The following is a 25,146-nucleotide window of genomic DNA, read 5'->3' on the forward strand; positions in this document are numbered from 1 at the left end:
TCAAGTCCCATAGACCCCTGCAGGAAAAAAAACTGTAGTGGGCAGTCCCCCTAATACCGTACGCGGTCTTTAAATACTGCATGCAGGTTTTTATGTGTTTTTCTTTATTGTGGTTCTAAAGTGCAACAAACACATGACCCCCCTGAGGGCGCTCTCACACGTGTTCACAAAACGCAGCTTGAAATCGTGGCATTTTTAGCGTAATTTGAAGCAGCCTTTTCGAACACAGGTTACAGCGTGTGACAGCGCTTTTTAATGCACCCCATCATTGTGATGGGTGATGTGTAGGGATGAGCAAGTATACTCGGCTAAGGCACTACTCGCTCGAGTAATGTGCCTTAGCCGAGTATCTTCCCGCTCGTCCCGAAAGATTCAGGGGCTGCCGCAGCTGACAGGTGAGTTGCGGCGGGGAGCAGGGGAGAGCGGGCGGGAGAGAGGGATAGAGAGATCTCCCCTCCGTTCCTCCCCGCTCTCCCCCGCAGCTCCCCGCCCCGCGGCGGCCCCCGAATCTTTAGGGACGAGCGGGGAGATACTCGGCTAAGGCACATTACTCGAGCGAGCAGTGCCTTAGTGAGTATACTCCCTCATCCCTAGTGATGTGATGTGTTAAAAACCCCAAACATGCAAAAATAGAACGATCAGCTCTCAAAAATCACAGCGTTAGGGACACCGTGTTCCAGCGCAGGTTTAAGTAAACTCAATAAAATCTCTGGGAGTGTTGTACCGCGGTTAGTACGGCGCTCGGGACACCGCGCTAATAGCGGAAAAAAGCGGTGTGTGTGAGAGTGGCCTGCGGGGCTACGAACAAATGTTCATGTTCAGGAAATGCGTCATGTTTGGAAAGATTACGCCAAGGGGCAGATAATGTATGCAGCACGATACGGGTATGGGTACGGGGGAGTGTAGGGTGGAGGCCCAAGGGGGGGCCCCGAGCTGAACTTTTGCACCCAGGCCCCTGAGCCTTTAGGTACGCCCCTGTATATATATATATATATATATTTATATATATCCTGTTTCCCCAAAAATAAGCCTTAGTTACACTACATAAAAAAAAAGAATCCATTACCCAACAGGCTCGGTCCAGGCCCCTCCCGCTGCTCTCTAGAGGTTTAGCGTGATTCGGTGCGGTTCCCGCAGACCTTCGCCGCTCGTACAACATCACTTACTGGTTAGGGGATGCACCTCCAGAAAGCGATGGCTCTGATTGGTTCTTCAGCCACTGCTCACCCAATCAGTGCAGCGCTGGATGAACCAATGCTATGGCTGGGATCGGTTTATCTGCTACTATATACTTCTGCTTGGTGTCGGTCAGTTAGGTCTTATTCACACGAACACATTTTTGCTTCGTATTATGTTTGTAAAACGCTCGCGTACAATACGCAGTGAATAGAACCCATCGATTTAAATGGGCTCGTTCATATGCACGTACGTATTCTGTTTGAGCAAAAATATACGCAGCGTGTTCGCTTTTCATGCGTATTAAGCACAAAAATAGCGCATATCTAATTAAACTGAATTGCCCATTAAGATCCCTGGGAGCGAGTTAACGTGTGCTTTTTGCGCACGCAAATACGCAGGAGCATATGTGAGCAAAAAATATAGTAACATACATGTGCACAGAAATGCAACACCCGTAGCGCAAATATGCAGCGCTAATGCGTGGGGAAATATGCCGGCCTTAAGGCTCCTTCACACGGGCGTATGCGTTGTTGTGCGCGGCTCAGCGCAATATATTTGTGCTATGTGCGAGGCTTTTTTGCATACATAATGGCGTATTTTACTGTACTTTTTGCACATGGCCATTTGCGTGCAGCAGACAAACCCGTCAATGGGTTTTATTCTCTATGTATTGTGTATGTGCATTTTGCACACGCAAATCTGTCCGTGTGAAGGAGCCCCCAGGAGCGGCTTCAGATGTGGTGGGGGAATGTAGTGTAACGCCCCTTCTAGAACCCGCCACAGACCCCACATAACGACCCAGTGATACAACGCAGATAACGCAACGTCTGACATTAAGTCTCTGATATTGTCCATCCGGCTGTTGTGGTGGATTATCATATTGTGTGACTGCAGCCTTATATTATATTGGGATAGCGGATGATGGACCCAGAATAGTCCGGTTCTGCTCCAGATCAGCATGGTCTATGGAGAAGTCTTCTCTAACTCATCCTGGTAACTGTGAGATATAATAACCCTGAGAAGAACGACACGAGAGCCGCTTGTTGTTACACCTTTATTTATTAGCAAAAAGCAGTGGAGCCAATAATAATGACTTATATCCTATGTAATAACGAGGGTGGTGACTCCTAAGTCAGGTCCCCGGTCACATCTGCAGCGGAGGATCCTTTTGGAGCCTCCGGCACAGATCCAGCATGGCGTCACGAACAAGATAGCTCAGTATGCTGCACTATGTCATCCGGGAAACATTCTGTCATCATGCAGGAAGCCAAACGGATCCCATTATAGTCAATGAGGTTCAATTGGCGCAAAACAGGTTTATATGTTGTTCAGCTCCTAGGATGGAGACAAACAGAACAACCCAGCGCTGGTGTGACCCCCATAATGTGAGCATCCAGCACTTGTCATATATAGCGCTTAGCATTATTCTGGGGTCCGGAGTTAAGAGCCACACCCCAAAGATCCAGAGGAAGGCGAAGAAAAACCCCGGAGAGCTTAGTCTCAGGGGGAAAAATAATTCCTTCCTGACCCCAAATGTGGCGATCGGATGTCACCCTGGATCTCATCTACCCTCCTGCTTAGTGCTGCACATAATCCTGCCCCGAGGAGCTTACAATCTAGGGAGACGGACCTTACCTCTCAATGACTTTATGACCGTATGGATACAGATGGTGTAAAAAAATCTAACATCTGCCTGATGGAGAAGCGTCTGTGCGTATATATGTAGAATAGTGTACGTCTGTGCGTATATATGTAGAATAGTGTGCGTCTGTGCGTATATATGTAGAATAGTGTGCGTCTGTGCGTATATATGTAGAATAGTGTACGTCTGTGCGTATATATGTAGAATAGTGTGCGTCTGTGCGTATATATGCAGAATAGTGTGCGTCTGCGTATATATGTAGAATAGTGTGCGTCTGTGCGTATATATGTAGAATAGTGTGCGTCTGTGCGTATATATGTAGAATAGTGTGCGTCTGTGCGTATATATGTAGAATAGTGTGCGTCTGTGCGTATATATGTAGAATAGTGTGCGTCTGTGCGTATATATGTAGAATAGTGTGCGTCTGCGTATATATGTAGAATAGTGTGCGTCTGTGCGTATATATGTAGAATAGTGTACGTCTCTGCGTATATATGTAGAATAGTGTGCGTCTGTGCGTATATATGTAGAATAGTGTGCGTCTGTGCGTATATATGTAGAATACTGTACGTCTGTGTGTATATATGTAGAATAGTGTGCGTCTGTGCGTATATATTCAGAATGGTGTGCGTCTGTGTATATATATGTCTCTTAAAAATGGTAAAAGAAATAGCAAAAAATACCATAAATTAAGAGCGCATTTAGACGGCTGTGTGCGAGTTAGCTCCAATTCTTCTCACACGGACCATTTGTCTGCGTAACAACATCCATGTATGAGTAGCCTGATGAATTATAATGTGTCCGTGTGCGTCTGTAAAATACACAGCTAGCCCAGATATGAATATACACCTGTGTGTGAATGGGCCCCTAGCAAGCTGTGATGATGATGAGGGCAGCAATGTGTCTGGTCATTAAGAGGTTAAGGCTTACAATGTAATATCATATCTTATAATACGGAGAGGATTCCTGCCAATCAAGGCTTACAATACACTGACGTGACAAGTTAGGTCCTGCTCCTAAGAGCTTACAATCTAAAGGAACCCTCTCACTACACACCTATAACAGTATGTTTAGATCGCACAGTTCAGCTCGGATTTTCTCCTTGTGGATTCGCCTCTAAAAACCGCAGCAGAAATCCAGGCCAATAATAATAATGACTTATATCCTAGGGCACAGGTGTCAAACACAAGACCCGCCGGCCGAATGTATGTGTATATGTAATATATGTATCTGCACCTGTGTGTGTGTATGTGTGTGTGTATATATATATATATATATATATATATATATGTATGTGTCTGTACGTATATTTGTATAATAGTGTGCGTTTGTGCTATATGTGTAGAATAGTGTGCGTATATGTGTACAATGGTGTGTGCCTGTGCGTATATGTGTACAATGGTGTGCGCCTGTGCGTATATGTGTACAATGGTGTGCGTCTGTGCGTATATATGCAGAATGGTGTACGTCTGTGCGTATATATGTGCAGAATGGTGTGCGTCTGTGCATATATATGCAGAATGGTGTACGTCTGTGCGTATATATGCAGAATGGTGTACGTCTGTGCGTATATATGTGCAGAATGGTGTGCGTCTGTGCGTATATATGTAGAATAGTGTGCGTCTGTGTGTATATATGTAGAATAGTGTGCGTCTGTGTGTATATATGTAGAATAGTGTGCGTCTGTGTGCATATATGTATATTAGTGTGCGTATATGAGTAGAACAGTGTGCATCTGTGCATATATATTTAGAATAGTGTGCGACTGTGTATACATATATATATGTATAACAATAGTTTGCGCCTGTATATATATATATATATATATATATATATATATGTATAATAGTGCGCGCCACTGGCCACTATGGGGGACCTTATTACCAATCGGGCCACTATGGGGTTCACCTTTACTATACTGTCTTACAATTAGAATCGGCCCTTTGAAGGCAGCCATAAGGCTGATGTGGCCCTCTGTGAAAATGAGTTTGACACCCCTGCCCTAGGGAGACGGACCTTACCTCTCAATGACTTTATGACCGTATGGATACAAATGGTGTAAAAGATTTAACATCTGCCCGATGGAGAAGCTTCTCTTAAAAATGGTAAAAGAAATAGCAAAAAAACAGCACAAATTAAGGGTGCATTCAGACGGCTGTGTATGAGTTAGATCCTATTCTTCTCACACGGACCATCAGTCTGTGTGAAAACTCCCACATATGAGAAGCCTGATGGACTATAATGTGTCCATGTGCCGTCTGTAAAATACACGGCCGGTGCAGATATGAATATACACCTGTGTGAATCGGTCCTTAAGAGGGAAGCTGTGATTATGATCAGAGCAACAAAGTGTCTGGTCATTAAGAGGTTAAGGCTTACAATGTAATATCATATCTTATAATACAGAAAGGATTCCGGCCAATCAAGGCTTACAATATACTGATGTGACAAGTTAGGTCCTGCTCCTAAGAGCTTACAGTCTAAAGGAAGGAACCCTCTCATTACACACCTAATAGATGTCACCCTGGATCTTATCTACCCTCCTGCCTAGTGCTGCACATAATCCTGCTCCGAGGAGCTTACAATCTAGGAAGATGGACCTTACCTCTCAATGACTTTATGACCGTATGGATACAGATGGTGTAAAAAATCTAACATCTGCCTGATAGAGAAGCGTCTGTGCGTATATATGTAGAAAAGTGTACGTCTGTGCGTATATATGTAGAATAGTGTGCGTCTGTGCGTATATATGTAGAATAGTGTGCGTCTGTGCGTATATATGTAGAATAGTGTGCGTCTGTGCGTATATATGTAGAATAGTGTGCGTCTGTGCGTATATATGTAGAATAGTGTGCGTCTGTGCGTATATATGTAGAATAGTGTGCGTCTGTGCGTATATATGTAGAATAGTGTGCGTCTGTGCGTAGATATGTAGAATAGTGTGCGTCTGTGCGTATATATGTAGAATAGTGTACGTCTGTGTGTATATATGTAGAATAGTGTGCGTCTGTGCGTATATATGTAGAATAGTATACGTCTGTGCGTATATATGTAGAATAGTGTGCGTCTGTGTGTATATATGTAGAATAGTGTGCGTCTGTACGTATATATGTAGAATACTGTACGTCTGTGTGTATATATGTAGAATAGTGTGCGTCTGTGCGTATATATTCAGAATGGTGTGCGTCTGTGTATATATATGTCTCTTAAAAATGGTAAAAGAAATAGCAAAAAATACCATAAATTAAGAGCGCATTTAGACGGCTGTGTGCGAGTTAGCTCCAATTCTTCTCACACGGACCATTTGTCTGCGTAACAACATCCATGTATGAGTAGCCTGATGAGTTATAATGTGTCCATGTGCCGTCTGTAAAATACACGGTCGGTGCAGATATGAATATACACCTGTGTGAATGGGCCCCTAGCAAGCTGTGATGATGATCAGGGCAACAATGTGTCTGGTCATTAAGAGGTTAAGGCTTACAATGTAATATCATATCTTATAATACAGAGAGGATTCCGGCCAATCAAGGCTTACAATACACTGACGTGACAAGTTAGGTCCTGCTCCTAAGAGCTTACAGTCTAAAGGAACCCTCTCACTACACACCTATAACAGTATGTTTAGATCGCACAGTTCAACTCAGATTTTCTCCTTGTGGATTCGCCTCTAAAAACCGCAGCAGAAATCCAGGCCAATAATAATAATGACTTATATCCTAGGGCACAGGTGTCAAACACAAGACCCGCGGGCCGAATGTATGTGTATATGTAATATATGTATCTGCACCTGTGTGTGTGTATGTGTGTGTGTATGTATATATATATGTATGTATGTGTCTGTACGTATATTTGTATAATAGTGTGCATTTGTGCTATATGTGTAGAATAGTGTGCGTATATGTGTACAATGGTGTGCGTCTGCGTGTATATGTGTACAATGGTGTGCGTCTGCGTGTATATGTGTACAATGCTGTGCGTCTGTGCGTATATGTGTACAATGGTGTGCGCCTGGTGTATATGTGTACAATGGTTTGCGTCTGTACGTATATGTGTACAATTATGTGTGCGTCTGTGCGTATATATGCAGAATGGTGTACGTCTGTGCGTATATATTCAGAATGGTGTGCGTCTGTGCGTATATATGTGCAGAATGGTGTGCGTCTGTGCGTATATATGTAGAATGGTGTACGTCTGTGCGTATATATGTAGAATGGTGTACGTCTGTGTGTATATATGTAGAATAGTGTGCGTCTGCGTATACATGTAGAATAGTGTGCGCCTGCGTATATACGTAGAATAGTGTGCGTCTGTGCGTATATATGTAAAATAGTGTGCATGTGTGCGTATATATATGTAGAATAGTGTGCATCTGTGTATATATGTAGAATAGCGTGCGTCTGTGTGTATATATGTATATTAGTGTGCGTCTGTGCGTATATGAGTAGAACAGTGTGCATCTGTGCATATATATTTAGAATAGTGTGCGACTGTGTATACATATTTATATGTATAATAGTTTGTGCCTGTATATATATATATGTATAATATATATGTATAATAGTGTGCGCCACTGTCCACTATGGGGGACCTTATTACCAATCAGGCCACTTTGGGGTTCACTTTTACTATACTGTCTTACAATTAGAATCGGCCCTTTGAAGCAAGCTATAAGGCTGATGTGGCCCTCTGTGAAAATGAGTTTGACACCCCTGCCCTAGGGAGACGGACCTTACCTCTCAATGACTTTATGACCGTATGGATACAAATGGTGTAAAAGATCTAACATCTGCCCGATGGAGAAGCTTCTCTTAAAAATGGTAAAAGAAATATGACAAAAAATACCATAAATTAAGGGCGCATTCAGACAGCTGTGTGCGAGTTAGATCCTATTCTTCTCACACGGACCATCAGTCTGCGTGACAACACCCATGTATGAGTAGCCTGATGGGCTATAATGTGTCCATGTGCGGACTGTGAAACACACGGACAACATATACAGCTGTGTGAATGGGTCCTTAAGTAGGAAGCTCTCCCGATGATCAGGGTAAGGGCGGCTTCAGATGACCGAATACGCAGTAAGGCTCACCCAGGGCAATGTATTTCCACATGAACGCGGTCGGATGAGGTACATTTGCACGCGTGTCCACGCATAGTATTGTACTTTTTGCGCAAGCAGGGCCTGTTGAAACACGCGCACGCAACACACCCTTTTTGTAGATTTTAAAGGCTACTTAGGTGAGTGATATCCAGATGTGTTCTGCTTTTCGTGCTTTTGCGCAGTGTTTCACGCATCACCTTGCGTATTTGTGCAGCTCCCATAGACTTTTGTACGCAGAAAGATAGAGCAGGTCCTGCTTTTATTCCCGCGGGGTGAAATGCACGCCCCAAACCAGTTCATGAGGACGAATACATTGAGACCAAGGGTTACATTCTCTGCGTTTGTCTGTGAAATACACGGCCGGCGCAGCCTGATTATGATCAGGGCAGCAATGGGTCTGGTCATTAAGAGGTTAAGGCTTACAATGTAATATCACATCTTATAACACAGAGAGGATTCCGGCCAATCAAGGCTTACAATACACTGATGTGACAAGTGAGGTCCTGCTCCTAAGAGCTTACAGTCTAAAGGAACCCTCTCATTACACACCTATAAGCTATACAGGTATACACTAATGTCCGAACCTCTTAATAAATGTGGCAGATGGTGTCCCACGAGGCCCCAGCAGTGATCATAGAAGACGTTCAGATCCTTCTCCATCCGATCCTAGAATATCTCCGGCATGGACATATGTGACTCTATAGGAGACGGTGGTTGTGTAGCCGGAATACATATCTGACGTTCTTCCTCTCTCCGTCCGCCATGTTGTTCGTCCTCGTCAGCTTCCTCCATCCTCTTCATGTAGGTCTGAGCGGCTCCAGCCGTCTATGGTCGTCTATACAAGAACATCGCTGTAATGTCTTAGAATGTTCTCAGGTATTGTTGTCATTTGACATCATGGAATGTTCCCAACCAATCACAGTGCAGCTTACATTTTACCTCAGCAGCATAAAAGCTGCATTGTGATTGGTTGCTATGGGCACCACATCATTATAAATGCTGCCTAAAAGAAAATTTGTCTTTGTCGCCCATAGTAACCAATCACAGCACAGCTTCTATTTTACCTCGGCAGCATAGTAACCAATCACAGCACAGCTTCTATTTTACCTCGGCAGCATAGTAACCAATCACAGCACAGCTTTAATTTCTTATACTGCTGAGGTAAAATGAAAGTTGCGCTGGGATTGGTTGCTATGGCAACAGAGACAGATTTTCTTGTAGACAGCTTCCATAGGAGTGTGGTGCCGGCCTACCTTTCCATGGCCGCCCTGTATTATCAGTCACACATATGTATGGAAATATGATTTTGTTTGTTACCTCACTACAGTGATCTTCTCCTCCTTCAGAAATGGCTGATAACAGGGAGCAATAGATAACATTTAAGAGGAGGAGATATTGGAGCACGTGATGAATCACTGGGATGATTCGGCCTCATGTTAGTGATGGGAATAGCCGTTCTGCTCACTCTGTTGCTGATATGTCGGACCGCACACTTATGGCGGTTTGTGTGAATTAGTAGCAGCCGGGCAAATATTTAGGTCGGCGTTCTGGACAATCGGTAAAATACGGGTTTAATTATTTGTTTAGTAGATTATTTTTGCCGAATTCCAACTACATAAATGCGTTAGATATTGTTTTCCCGCACAGACTCTGACACCCTTTTCACCCCCTCAGGCCGGGCTCACACGAGCGGGTCAGATTCTGCATGTGGGAGGCCGACTGCGGATTCCGGTTTTGAGCCCGGCCGGTGACTCTCTGTACGGCACTTTAAAACCTGCAAATCGCTTGCAGGTTTTTGATGCATCTTTTAATTGTATGTAAAGTGTGCAATCATATACAGGAGATACTGAGATACCCAGGTTATACCAGCATGCTCCATATCACTATGTACAGGAGATACTGAGATACCCAGGTTATATCAGCATACTCCATATCACTATATACAGGAGATACTGAGATACCCAGGTTATACCAGCATGGTCCGTATAACTATATACAGGAGATACTGAGATACCCAGGTTATACCAGCATGGTCCATATCACCATGTACAGAAGTAACTGAGATACCCAGGTTATACCAGCATACTCCATATCACTATGTGCAGGAGATACGGAGATACCCAGGTTATACTAGCATGCTCCTTATCACTATATACAGGAGATACTGAGATACCCAGGTTATAGCAGCATGCTCCATATCACTATGTACAGGAGTTACTGAGATACCCAGGTTATACCAGCATGCTCCATATCACTACGTACAGGAGATACGGAGATACCCAGGTTATACCAGCATGCTTCTTATCACTATATACAGGAGATACTGAGATACCCAGGTTATAACAGCATGCTCCATATCACCATGTACAGAAGTAACTGAGATACCCAGGTTATAGCAGCATGCTCCATATCACTATGTACAGGAGTTACTGAGATACCCAGGTTATACCAGCATGCTCCATATCACTACGTACAGGAGATACGGAGATACCCAGGTTATACCAGCATGCTTCTTATCACTATATACAGGAGATACTGAGATACCCAGGTTATAACAGCATGCTCCATATCACCATGTACAGAAGTAACTGAGATACCCAGGTTATACCAGCATGCTCCATATCACTATATACAGGAGATACTGAGATACCCAGGTTATACCAGCATGCTCCATATCACTATGTACAGAGAGATGTACATGCCCTGTATACAGTGATATTGACCATGCTGGCGTAAGTCCGGTTTCACCTCTGTGCTGGAACCTCACAGATCTGCCTTTAAATACGGGAAGACAAAGTGCTGCATGCAGCGCCTCTACTTCTGTCCAAAAGCCGGACAGCCGGGCGGAAAGCGGATGGACCCCATTATAGTCAATGAGTCCGTCTGATGCTGCTCGGTTCCGTCTAGAGACAAAGCCGTTCGGTTGCAGGAAGTCTTCTTTCATGCTCCCCGAATAGAGCAGAAAAGTAGAATCCCCAATTCCCTGTATATAGTGATATGGAGCATGCTGGTGTAACCTGGATAATTAAATATGTACAGCTGCTAGAAGTCTATATAATTATATATGCACAGCTGGTATAAGTTATACATCACCTGTATATAGTGATATGGAGCATGCCTGTGTAACCTGGATAATTATATATGTATAGCTGGTATGTCTATATAATTATATATGCACAGCTGGTATAAGTTATACATCACCCGTATATAGTGATATTACCACATACAGGATGTATAGCTAATACCAGTAGCACATATATAATTATATACAGAACATATACAGGTTATACCAGCATGCTCCATATCACTATATACAGGAGATATACATCCATAGTGATATGGGGCATGCTGGTGTAACCTGGATATGTGCTCTATATAATTATATATGTACAGCTGTTATCAGTCTTTGTAATTTTATATGTAATTTGGTATAAGTTATACATCACCTGAATATAGTGATATAACAGAATGGTCACTACATACAGGATGTATAGCTTATACCAGTAGTGTATATATAAATATATACAGAACATATGCAGGTTAGGTAGTAGTGTATCTTGACGCCACCAGGAAACTAGGGGTTTGACACCCCCCCAGCTCCTGATAGGGTCAAGAAGCAAAGGTCCTGTAATTGGCTAAATTGTATTAGGAAGCGCCGTACTCAGTGAATGAGGAGTGCTCGGTGTGTGTAATGGGCCGCTCACCTGCTGCGCTGTTATATCAGCTAAGCGGCTGTCCCCCGTCCTCCCAGGTGTCCTACTGCTTCAAGTGTCTGCGGGCCGGCGTCTGTGTCCGCCGCTGTGTCCTGCGTTATGGCGACCGGGGATAAGGAAAGAGATGGGTGAGGGAGCGCCTTCATAGCCGCCGCAGGCTAATCCAGTTCAGGGCGCTGTGGGTTTCCTCATGGCCACCCCGGCTCAGCAGTGTAAGGCGGATCGTGCTGCGTTGCAGCCCTCCATGCTTTGCAGTGGAATAACTTGTTGTGGCCGACCGCTGGTTAGGTCTATTGTCCTGCCCTAAATAGCAACACGTCCCCTTCTTCAAAGCGGGTGACAGAGAAAAAGATGTTGCAGCCACAGCCTCTGCTTACTCGGCTGCCAGGACCTGCAGCACACCCACCTATTGCAGCCAATCAGGTAAGGGGGGGCGTGAAACCCCTTTCAATCTTGACTCCACCAGGACTTCCTGGTGGCATCAAGATACACTAATACCTGCAGGCTATACCAGCATGCTCCATATCACTATATACAGGAGATATACATCCATAGCAATATGGGGCATGCTGATATAACCCGGATATGTGCTCTATATATTTATATATGTACAGCTGTTATAAGTTATAGCAGCTATACATATAAGATTACATGTGGTACATACCTGGTTGTACCACATGATCAGCAGACAGCGCTCTCATTTTCACTTCCAGTGCATTGCCAGCCAGACAATCACATGACCGGCAGTGCACTGACATAGTGCAATAATGACCAATCACAACTGCAGTCTCTCAGCTGAAGGGAGGGCCAAGCGACAGGGGAGTCTACAGCTTATAACTGGCTGCCGGCTCCCTGGTAACAGTCCCTTCCCTCCCTGGGTGCCATCCACAGCAGGGCGCGGCCCTGCGTATGGCAGGCGCACGCAGGCCCCCGTTTGCTAAAGGGTTGGGTCGCAATTGTGACCCCTGAGTGTGTTGTGCCACCAGTTTAGCACAGCGGAGGTTCCGTTATGGTCTGGGGATGTTTTACGCGGCATGGTCTCGGTCCATTGGTTGTAGCCACAAGAACCATGGATACAGAGATGTACCCGGACATTCTAGACAATAGTGTGCCGCTGACAATGTGGTAATACTCTGGGAATGGTCGGCCATACTTCCAACAAAACGACGCGTCTCATCACAGATCCAATGCTGTTTTACATTGTTTTGAGGATATGGACGCTCCATGATTGGACTGACCTCGATGTTCATATTTCCTGACGCAACGTTCTAGTTCGTTCCAAAGATGTTCATTGTCAGAGGTGAAGCAAAAGGCTCATGAAGTCAGGTGCAAAAGTATCTATCTATCTATCTATCTATCCATCCATCCATCCATCCATCCATCCATCCATCCATCCATCCATCCATCTCATATCTAACTATCTATCTCTCTCTCTCTGGTATAAGTTACACATCTCCCTGGATTTACTGTATTTATTTGCACTCTTTACACACAATTAAAAGACGCATCAAAACCGCATGCGGTTATGAATAGTGTCTGCGGCTCCTTCAGGGTGACTGCCCACTACAGTTTTTTTTCACAGCGAAATTCGCAGTGTTTTTTTTTCTGTAGGGGTCTATGGGACTTGTAATGTTGAAATAGCGATCGTGCAAAATCGCAATTTACCGCGAAATCGCAATTTTGCGTGATCATGATTTTAACATTACAAGTCCCATAGACCCCTGCAGAAAAAGAAACTGTAGTGGGCAGTCCCCCTAATACCGTACGCGGTCTTTAAATACTGCCTGCAGGTTTTTATGTGTTTTTCTTTATTGTGGTTCTAAAGTGCAACAAACACATGACCCCCCTGAGGGCGCTCTCACACGTGTTCACAAAACGCAGCTTGAAATCCTGGCATTTTTTGCGTAATTTGAAGCAGCCTTTTCGAACACAGGTTACAGCGTGTGACAGCACTTTTTAAGGCACCCCATCATTGTGATGGGTGATGTGTAGGGATGAGCGAGTATACTCGCTAAGGCACTACTCGCTCGAGTAATGTGCCTTAGCCGAGTATCTCCCCGCTCGTCCCGAAAGATTCGGGTGCCGCCGCAGCTGACAGGTGAGTTGCGGCGGGGAGCAGGGGAGAGCGGGCGGGAGAGAGAGATCTCCCCTCCGTTCCTCCCTGCTCTCCCCTGCAGCTCCCCGCCCCGCGGCGGCCCCCGAATCTTTAGGGACGAGCGGGGAGATACTCGGCTACGGCACTATACTCGAGCGAGTAGTGCTTTAGTGAGTATACTCACTCATCCCTAGTGATGTGATGTGTTAAAAACCACAAACATGCAAAAATAGAACGAACAGCTCTCAAAAATCACAGCGTTAGGGACACCGTGTTCCAGCGCAGGTTTAATAAAATCTATGGGAGTGTTGTACCGCGGTTAGTACGGCGCTCGGGACACCGCGCTAATAGAGGTAAAAAGCGGTGTGTGTGAGAGTGGCCTGCGGGGCTACGAACAAATGTTCATGTTCAGGAAATGCGTCATGTTTGGAAAGATTACGCCAAGGGGCAGATAATGTATGCAGCACGATACGGGTATGGGTACGGGGGAGTGTAGGGTGGAGGCCCAAGGGGGGGCCCCGAGCTGAACTTTTGCACCCAGGCCCCTGAGCCTTTAGGTACGCCCCTGGTTGCTGTCATTGTACACCCAGGATACATCAATAAGGTCTAATAAGCGATTTGTGAATCACCTCATGTAGACGCTAGTAGGAAATGATTGTTTCTAAGGTCAACTTCAAAAGAAGTTGGGGCCCATTATTCAGAGCCAAGGCCCAACGTAGGATCCTGTGGTCCCTTGGCGGCCAGACTGACCCTATATCTTGTTGTGAGCATTGCAAAATATTCGGTTGCACATAGCATCAATAAGGCTGATTCACACCATGACTTTTTTCATTAAGGACTTCTTCAGATGACCATATGCGCTATTGCGAACATTTCAGCGCAATGTTTTTGCACAGCGAACAAAGTTGATGAAGTAAATTTGCGTGCACATTGGCGCACAGTACTGAACTTTTTGCGCACACAGGGCCTGTTCATATGTGCAAGCAAAACACCCTCACCCTAGGCTTATTTAGCCTAATGAGGTCCAAAAGTGTGCCCTTCTTCATGGAATTGTGCAACGTATTGCACATGTTCCTGCGCTTTGCGTGTGCATTTGCGCACCTCCCATAGACTTATATAGTGGCCTTTGCTGGGCAATACGCAGAAAGATAGAGCGGGTCGTATTTTTTTGCGTGCACAAAAAAAAACGTTCATGAAAACTCCTCTCAATTGAAGGCATAAAATCTGTGGCATAGTTGCACAAAATTGCTACAAAATTTGTACCATTAAAAACAATCACAGTAAATGTCCGTTACTTACTGGGTGAGGAGTGCATATAGATGCATCCTCCTCTCACCATGCAGGTAGCTGACTACCAAATGGAGGAGCCAATAACACCTGTGAGGGCACCGATGAGACAACCACTCACACTGCCTCCTGATAATGAGCGGGGTGGATGCTTGGCGTACACTCCCACACATAGTGAATACAGGGTGCCAGACCATTCTGATATATGTAGTTCACCATGCAGACCAGCAACCTATTAATGACGCCATGATAATTCGGTGGGTTGCGCTGCATTTCCATCAGTGAACCACATTGGTACTGCCACCCTGGGCTCCCCCTGGAGTCTTAATGCCACACTGCATGTGAATGCTAGATAATAAATGCAATTTGTACCATTTGCTGCAGATTTTTCCACTGTAGAAAATCTGCAGCAAATCTGGCCGACATTCTGCAGCATTTACAGTACAAGCCATGTGGAGCAGGTTTCAAAAATCTCTTTTAGATCATGTGGAAATTTTCTGCAACGTATAGCGATTATGCTAAGCGAGAAGGTACCCTAAGGCCAGTGTCACACGGGTGCAATTGCATTTGCGCTCCATGTTTGCGCAATGGGTGTTGCATATTTGCCCACTGATGTACTTTTTGCGTGCACAACCATGCTCCCATTCACTGAAATGGGCTATTAGTGTAATTAGCTCAATATGTGTTTTTTTCCTGCAGAAATGCGCAAGAGAATAGAGCATGCTGCGTATTTTTTCCCCGAACGACATGCGCGCGCAAAATCTGGAAATCAATGGGTTCTATTTACAGAATATTGCACGCAAAATTTCCATGTGTGGGGGCTTCTTCACACAGGCATCCGCGCGACTATGCTCACTGCTACAAGGCAAAAATCTTTTTTTTTCTACCTTTCAAACTTTGCGCTATTCCGTGCAAGTTTGAAAAAAAAAAGTGGGAAGATAGGTCCTGCCCTAACTTTCTCGAGTGTAGTATTAACGCCCCAAAATACCGTTAGTGATCCCGTTATGTGGCCGCGATTATCACGGATGCATGATGGGACAAAATCAGCCAACCTGTTTAAGCCCTAATACGCTGCGCAAATACACTTGTGTGTCCCGGCCCTAGGGTAGGTTTATATGTGATGGATAAAGAGTGGATATGCTACAGCGGAATCGGCTACGGGAAATCTGCAGTATATTTCAGTAGCGGCAAAGTGAATGCAATTTTGAGAAATCCGACTCATATGTCGGTCTGAAAAAATCCACAGCCTGAATTGACTTGCGGTGCGGATTTACAAATGTCAATTTATGCTGCAGATTTTTTTTACGTATTTCAACTGAGAAGCTGAAATTCACACCAAAATCGGAATCAAAATCTGTGTTAAATGTGCAAAATTCACAGCGTATCTTTTTCTGCATTAACGTCTCTATGAGTGAGCATAGTCTAAGAAATGCTATTATATGAAGTCTTGTTTACTTGGAATCTCCATCTCTCCGCAGCGAGTGATCCCTGTCCCGGCGCGGCCGCACTGCAAGAAGACGGTAAAGTACAAGAGCAGATCATGAATTTGTAGAATCGCAAACATTTACCTAAGGTGGCACCTTGTATTGCTAACTTCACACGAGCGAGTGCGATATCAGGCCGTGATTCACGTCCCAATATCGCACTCAGCAACATGGATTTCCCCACGTATGCCACACTTCAGGGAAGTAGCGATCCCCCGCCCCGGCGAAGGATCGCAGAGTTTCTCCCAATGTTTTCAATGGGGAGACCTCATGCATGCACCTAGCATGTGGTGCGATGCTGCCGACAGCCCCAATGAATACCATGGGTGGTACGATGCGAGGGCATGCCCAAAGACAGCACATGCCACTATTTGTTTACAGGAAGAAATCGTTCATGTGTATGACCCCATTCAAAAGAACGGGGTTCATATTCATGCGAGATTTGTTTTCTCGGCTTTGTAAAAAACGCCTTAAACTAGAGATTAGGACATAGTGTAGCCACTGGTGGTTTAACATGGGCGCGATAAACGATTTTTACTTTGTAATTGTGAGGGACAGGATTTGTTAGAACTTGTTTGGAGATAGGGCCATCTGGTTTAAATGCAGCATGAGCCTACGTATAGCCAGAATTCACCTCTTCTTCTTTTTAAACAGGTTCACAATGGAGAAAACAAGGACCCAGGTAATATCTTTTTAATGTCCTCATTTCTATTCATACACTCTTATAATTGTGAAAGCATTCCTTCATTGCTCTGTAGTCCTCCACATCCAATATCATTCGTCAGTGCTTTGGTCTTCCAATCTTACTTGTTGTCTAACCACTACATTTGTATTGTCGGCAGACTCTGATCCAGCTGAGGGGAGTCCTCATCAGAAGGTAAGACCAGACCACCATCTATGCAGATTGTTACCATCCATGCAGGTGTATAAAAGGGCCTTGTTTTGGCATTCATAGCACCAATTTGTATTGATTCCAAACAAGAGTGAAACTTTTTGTGCAACAGATTCTCTCATGCCGATTCATATGAAGTAATTCAGTTTCCAGGGTTGTCCTTAGTAGCAGCAAAGAAAGGGGAGTCCACCGTTCAGGGTCCCATAGACTCAGGAGTGCATGCTGCTTCCCATATTATTCTAGCTCCCCTGATGAGTGTAGCAAGGCGTCTGCCAAATATACAGTGGGGGAAAAAAGTATTTAGTCAGATACCAATTGTACAAGTTCTCCCACTTAAAGAAGTTACAGGTCTGTGAAACCCAGAAATCTTGCCTGTTTGTAGGTGACCAAATACTTATTTTCCACCATAATTTGCAAATAAATTCGTCAAAAATCAGACAATGTGATTTTCTGGCTGTGTTTTCTCATGTTGTCTCTCATAGTTGAGGTCTACCTATGATGTCAACTACAGGCCTCTCTCATCTTTTTAAGTGGGAGAACTTGTACAATTGGTATCTGACTGAATACGTTTTCCCCCACTGTATGCTTTCCATTTCTTTGTAAAGTGCAACTTGTATCCAGCAAGGAGTCCATCCTATAGGTAACTCACTCCATGGTCTAGAAATCCAAATCTTTACTGATGGCACCATCGATGTAGCCAGTGGTTCACCACTAGAATCCTGTTCCATCTCCTTATTCCACGACGACCCACTGGATTCTAAAGGCGAACAACTGGCTACGTCAATAAGTGTATTACACTCTTTTGCAAAATATAGTAAGGGTCTGGGTAGATATTTGGACTATTCTTGTGTTTCCTGATTTTTAATTCTTAAAAGGGTTATTCAGTTCCTGAAAAAACTCTGCAGCACTAATGACATCTTAACAATGGGACATGTGATCATGGCAGCAAATCACCATTCGAAGTGAGACGGTGATTGGCTGCAGTCATATGTCCTTGATGTCCATGACATGATCTCTGTAGCATAAAGTAGAGAGCATAAAGTGGAATTGGGCACCCTCAGATAAGGGGCAACGGGAATTGGGTGAGGTCTGTATAATTTTTATGGTGTTTTTTCACCACTCTGGGCAGATTTCAGAAACATTTGGGTGGCTGGATAACCCATTTAATATGATGTATGAATGAACACCTTCAAGATGATGTATTATCCATAACACTGGTTTTATGGTATAACAGGTACACAGTTGGGTTTTTGCAAACAGAAATCAGATGTCTCAAGCATGGGAGGAAGTGGAAGAGGGCAGTCTGGTGTACGTGAGGGAACCAAGTAGTGCTTTCTTCAGGACCAGTGTGGGATGGAGTAAAATCATGGTATGTTCCAATTAACCAACAGATATATGTAAGATGAGTTTCAGTTATCGCACACTAGCTGTGGAATGTTAGTGAATGGAGTTTTAATAAACGTTATTCATTGTGGATTCGATTCATTTTATGGATTTTCAAATCTGCAGCATGATCTATTTGTTTCAGATAATTTACTGTGGATTTCATTCATTTTAATGTAATGAATGAAATCCTGCAGCAAAATCCGGTGAAAAATCATGTGCGGAGTTCATTGTGGATTTTGGGGTGGATTTTTTTTACAAACACTCTGTCCTTCTAGGTTGCTGCTGACCAGGACCTGTGGGTGCTGCAGCCAATCACTGACTACAGCTGTAGCCTTCTATAGCCTTGATTGGCTATAGCAGTCATATGTCTTGATCAGCAGCCATCAGTAAGAACGTAACGATTGTGTAGCAATTTTAAGTAGTGGCAAAACCCATTTAAATATACCCTTTAAGGCCGCCTACAGACAGGTGGAAATTCTGCGGTGGGATTTCCTGCGGGATTTCCGCCGCTGGAAGCCTGCATAGGATTGCGTTAACAGCTGTGGCAGAGGACCGCAATGCTATCCCATTGAATTCAATGGAGCCGGCTCCATTGAAAGTAATAGGCTGCCGGCAAGCCTTGCAGTGAATTTCGGGGAAGGGCTTTAAATATAAGGCCTTCCCTGAAAATCATCCCTAAAATGTGTAAAAAATATATATACTCACCTCTCTGCAGCTGCAGAGGCTCAGGCACATTCAGCCAGGTCTTTTCCCTGCACGGCTCTGAAGTGCTTTCAGATTTAAAATCCCTGCCTGCTGAAAGGGCTGCCTCTGATTGGCTGAGCACTGTGACCAATCAGTAGCATCTCTCAGCTGTCATTCAATAGCTGAGTGCTGCAGTTACTTGTGTTTTAAAATCCGCTGCCCTATATTTACCGCTGCACATTTTGTGCGCAGGTAAATGTCAGGCATATGACTGCTGCCATTGAAAAGCATTGGTTCTTAATAGATGTGGATCGCAAACGCAAGTAACATGCGCATATAAAAACGCCCATCTGACTGAGCCCTTAAGAGGTTGTCCGTTTACCAGACAACATCCCTTCAATAGGGACGACTGCAGTAAAATAACAAACACAGCACTTCTTACCCCTCCTCCACTGTCGGGGTCCAGCGCTGCAGCCCCGCTGTGGTTACGGCGTTTGTTCTGACAACTGAAATCACCGGAAGTCATGTGACTGTTGCAGAGGAGGAGGGGTAAGTAATGCTTTGTTTGTTATTTTACTGGAGTCAGCCCTATTGAAGGAACATTGTCCGGTAACTGGATAACCCCTTTAACTTTCTTATTTTAGTGTATGTGTACCTCATATTCTTAGTCTTTGCCATTACTTAAGTAATTGTAAATATATTAACTTCTTTTAGCTGGAAGAGTTTGCTGACCCAGCTGATGACCCCACAGTAAGAGAGGAAGTAACAGTGAGTACTATACTACATCGCTGTACCAAAGGGAGACCACCAATGAGTGCAATATGTTGCTTGCACATAGTAAATGTCATGTTTTCTATTTGGGGTGACATATGCGCCATTCTTAGTTGTCCCCGTCACGTAACATATTTATTCTCAATTTACTTAATTTCATATGTACCTATAACTAAAACTAACCAAGTAAAGTAGGAGAAGGTACTTCCTCAGTGAGAAGACCTCTTTATTTCATCCATGCAACGTTTCAGTTGAACAGAACCTTTCTCAAGCACTTCAATTGGGCACTGTCTACTATTTGAGGACTTTGGATGAGGCTCTCTGAAGACGGGCCCTCATATCATTTCACTTCAGTGTTGATCCATTGGTTTTGAGATTCTGTATCGCTGTATAGAGGTTTTAGTCTCTTATTTTTAACCGTTCTCTCCATTATCAGGATGAAGACCCTGATAGCCATGATTACACTGTAGAAGTGCTGCCGAGTGTCAGCCCAAGAATTCCTTCAGTAAGAAAACTAAATGTTCACGTTCTTAAATGTTCACTTATTTTCATAGCAATATGATATTAAAAATATAAAAAAACATTTCAGAAAGTTTTTGCTGTGTCGGAGAGACATTTTTCAATATTTCCTACAGTCCATACATGGCTCTACCATGAGCAATTCAGATAGAAGGCAAAGGAGCACATTACTCAGCAGACTGCCCCCTTAAAGTGACCCTCCAGCTCCTGGAGAAAATTTTGTCCCACGACTGGAGGAGAAGGGGTATATTTCTTGCAGATCTTCTCTGCTGTCCCTCCTGTTCCAGGTCCCATTTTTGGCCATCCAAGATGACACACAATCTTCAGACTACCTGATCTCTATAGTGCTCTGGTAGTGTTAGACTACCAATATATTATATCTGCTCTCCGGTCAGAACTGCTCACGTGATCAGGAATGGCCAATCAGAGAGCAGTTCAAAGTGTGCATTACATAGTTAAAAAATTGCTGCAGCCATTTTGGACAGCTGAAACTGGGGCCTGAAACCGGCAGACTAAAGGGATGGTAGGGAACAACTTCTAGTAATATACCACTCCTCTTGCCCTAGGACAGAATTCATTCTCGAAATTGGAGGGTTGTTTTAAATTAACATCTGAAATTGCCTCATGCGCTCATCTGACTAACTAAATGCTTCCATTCATCTCTATGGAGGTGGATGATGTCTGCTTGTCCAGCTCTCTGGCAAATATCATGGATTTTGGGTCCCTCGTTCTCAACAACAGTGTGGTCATCGAGGCCATAAGATTAAAATAGGTTTTGTCATGGGAGAATCCTTTTAAAAGTCTGATGAATAACAGTAAACACAACTATCATATCTAACTTTCCAATATATATATAATATATATTTTTTTTTATTATTATTATTTATTTATTTATTTTTTTTTTTTAAGGGCTGTCAATTTTTAACCCGTAGGCCCTGAGCTGTCATAGCAACCCATTGGTACCACACGATCATGTTGCAGGGACCAATGGGATGATGGAGGGAGTCCCCTGGCCAATGGCTTGGATGCCATGGTCAGCATTAACTGCAGCATCTAAGTGATGAAACAGCCAAGATTAGAGCTAGCTCCAATTGTGACCATTGAGGGCTGAGCTGCCCAGGAAGTTCAAAGACCTGAGTAGCATGCTAATCAGTCAATCCCACTCGACTGATTGGCTGAAAAAGATCATATGATTAATTTCCAGTACACACAATGAATGTTCTTTTTTATGTTCTTTCTAAAGAATCTACAGCTTCGCCTAATAGCGCTAAACATTCCTCTGTCTGGGGACATGACTGGGATCCGGGGAGCTGACCTACAGTGCTATCGTCAGGCTCAGGAGATATCTCTTTTTGGGACATTCCGAGCACTTCTCTCTTCCTCCAGTCAATCCCTGTCCTCTATAGTGAGGAAGACTGACAGAGGTCTCCCCATTGTCAACTTGAAGGTAAGCCATTTTTTATTAAAAGGGTTATAGAGGCTTTTACAATTGATGGCTTCTCCTTAGGATAGGTGATCAATATCTGATAGGTGGGGTCTAACCCTTAGCATCCACTTGTTTGCCATTCAAGTCAATGCTCAGAACAACCGGTATGAAAAATACGTCTTTCTGAGCACGAACGGTGTCCTGGACTAATATAAACATTGAAATGGCTGCAGCACTTACACGAGCACTGATGTCCCTCAATCATATATTGTTGCTCTAGGCAGGGGTGTCAAACGCATTTTCACCGAGGACTACATCAGCCTTAGGTCACCGTAACACAGGCAAATATGTGCGTAATAAGCAGGGAATAGAACTATTGATTTCATTGGGCTTGTTCACACGTGCATATTTCAGTTGCGCAAAAAAAATATGTATGCTCTATTTTCCTGCATATTAGTGAACCAAAAGTCACCATAGAAGTCAATGGGGATGCGCAAATGCGAGTACAATATGCTGGGAGATATGATACGCTACGTAATTGCGCAGAAAAAGAGCACATCTTGAACTCATTAGACTAATTAACCACTTCAATGGCTGCGAGCATCAGTGTGTATTTTTTGCTTGCACAAATGCGCATGACCTGTGCACGCAAAAAACAGCAAAATATATACTGATATGCGCGCAAAAAAGAAAAGTTCGTTCCACATATACATGGAGCTCATGCGAGTGCAAATATGCATATGCTTGTGTGAAGCCAGCCTTATGGTTGCCTTGAAAGGACCAATTAAAGTTGTAATGGCGGACTTACACGGGCGTATTTGCGCGAAATACGAAGAATACAACCCATTGATTTTAATGGGTTCGCTCTCACTACACGTTTTTCAGTGCAGCATGCTTTATTTTTGTGCGTATTTGCGCACCAAAGACCCCATAGAAGCCTGTGAGAGTTGCGCAAATGCCGTCACTTAATACCCATGCGATTGCGCAATACACTGCACAATTTCGGGGAAACAAGAATACATCTGGAGCTAATTAGGCTACATAGCCTCTTAAATCGGGTTGTGGGTATGCCCCAAGGCCATGTAAAATGGCCCTGCAAGTGCAAAAAGTACAGTAACATGCACAAAAATGAGCACAAATGTGAGCCCTAATAGTGACTGCTATAGTGACCCCATTAGTAATAGTGACCCCCGGTAATAATAGTGATCCCCCTAGTAGCTCCAATAGTAATAGGGTCCCTCGTAGTGGCCTCAGTAGTAATAGTGACCCCAGTAGTAAGTATCCCCTATATTGGTGGCCCTAGTAATAACAGTGTCCCCCCATAGTTGCCTCAGTAGTAATAGTGACCCCAGTAGTAAGTATCCCCTATATTGGTGGCCCTAGTAATAACAGTGTCCCCCCATAGTTGCCTCAGTAGTAATAGTGACCCCAGTAGTAAGTATCCCCTATATTGGTGGCCCTAGTAATAACAGTGTCCCACCATAGTGGCCTCAGTAGTAATAGTGTTCCCTATATTGGCCCCAAAGTAATAAGTGACCCCTATAGTAGTTCTTGTAATAATAGCGACCTCCGTATTGGCTCTGGCCGGTCAGCATCCCTACAGGCATTCCATTCACTCACTGCAGAACTGATGCGGTGGTGGCAGTGCAATCTCTGACCACTGACTTCTCCCCTCAGTGTCTGTGTTGCGTACAGGATGGCGTACAGAGATGCTGAGGAAAAAGAGGTCAGCGATCACAGACTGCATTGCTGGACCTGCAGGCTGGGTGAGTGGAATACTTGTTAGGTTTATTGCGCGACCGGTGTGCCACATAAAATGAGGTGGCGGGCTGGATTCGGCCAGCGGGCCTTGGAATTGACATATGTGCTCTCAGCCTTCAATTTTAAAAGCCCAGATAACACCTTTAACCTCGAGAAAACAGAATACAGCTAATACATAACACTATTTCTTACTCTTCATAGGGTGAAGTGCTCATTAAGAACTGGGACTCTCTTTTTGATAGTAAATTGTTTCTCCAAAAATCTGGTGTCCCAATATATTCTTTCAATGGAAGAAACATTCTCAGTGACCCTCTATGGTAAGTCTCCTCCATCTGTCTTCAGCTCTACAATACCTAGAAAACTGCAATATACAAAATTAAAGTGTAGCTAAACGTTTTTCATACTTCTACCATCCATAGTGACAAGGCAGAAGCTTTGATCAGTGGGGTCCGGGTGCTGAGACCCCCACTGATCGCTTAACGAATGGGCAGAAGTGCTCAGCTGAGTATTGTGCCCGTTCGTCTGTCACTGCAAGTGATGTACGAACTCATAGACTCATAGACTGGTATATTCGAAAGGAACCTCCAGGGTCATCGGGTCCAACCCCCTGCTCAGTGCAGCATTCATCCCAGACAGATGTCTGTCCAACCTTCGTTTTAACAATTTCTATGAAGAAGAACTCCCCACCTCCTGTGGTAACCTGTTCCACTCATTGATCACCCTCACTGTCTAATATCTAATCTGTTTCTCCTCCCTTTCAGTTTTATCCCATTGCTTCTAGTCTTTCCTTGTGCAAATGAGAATAGGGCTGATCCCTCTGCACTGTGACGGCCCTTTAAATATTTGTAGATAGCTATTAAGTCTACTCTCAGCCTTCTTTTTGCAAGCTAAACATTCCCAGATCCTTTAATCGTTCTTCATAGGACATGATTTGCAGACCGCTCACCATCTTGGTAACTCTTCTCTGAACTTGCTACAGTTTGTCTGTGTCTTTTTTTTAAAGTGGGGTGCCCAGAACTGGACACAGTATTCCAGATGAGGTCTGACTAAGGAAGAGTAGAGGGGGATAATTACCTCACCTGATCTAGACTCTTCTCTTAATACATCCCAGAATTGCGTTTGCCTTTTTGGCTGCTGCATCACATTGTTGACTCATGTTCAGTCTATGCTCTATTAGTATACCCAAGTCTTTTTCACATGTGCTGC

General features: G+C 44.0%; 1 protein-coding gene across 1 annotated transcript in view; it reads left to right on the forward strand.

The window, feature by feature from the left end:
* LOC136587460 (collagen alpha-1(XV) chain-like) overlaps positions 1 to 25,146 on the forward strand; it is a 30,078-nt gene that overhangs the window by 974 nt on the left and 3,958 nt on the right. The window contains exons 2-9 of the mRNA XM_066586037.1: positions 16,496 to 16,537; positions 17,156 to 17,183; positions 17,344 to 17,378; positions 18,628 to 18,762; positions 20,178 to 20,231; positions 20,671 to 20,739; positions 21,997 to 22,200; positions 24,142 to 24,257. Of these exons, the coding sequence (XP_066442134.1) occupies positions 18,661 to 18,762; positions 20,178 to 20,231; positions 20,671 to 20,739; positions 21,997 to 22,200; positions 24,142 to 24,257 (545 nt within the window). The 5' untranslated portion in view covers positions 16,496 to 16,537; positions 17,156 to 17,183; positions 17,344 to 17,378; positions 18,628 to 18,660. The remainder of the gene's footprint in view (positions 1 to 16,495; positions 16,538 to 17,155; positions 17,184 to 17,343; positions 17,379 to 18,627; positions 18,763 to 20,177; positions 20,232 to 20,670; positions 20,740 to 21,996; positions 22,201 to 24,141; positions 24,258 to 25,146) is intronic.

Source organism: Eleutherodactylus coqui, chromosome 13 (genome assembly GCF_035609145.1).
Source record: "Eleutherodactylus coqui strain aEleCoq1 chromosome 13, aEleCoq1.hap1, whole genome shotgun sequence".
NCBI lineage: Eukaryota > Metazoa > Chordata > Amphibia > Anura > Eleutherodactylidae > Eleutherodactylus > Eleutherodactylus coqui.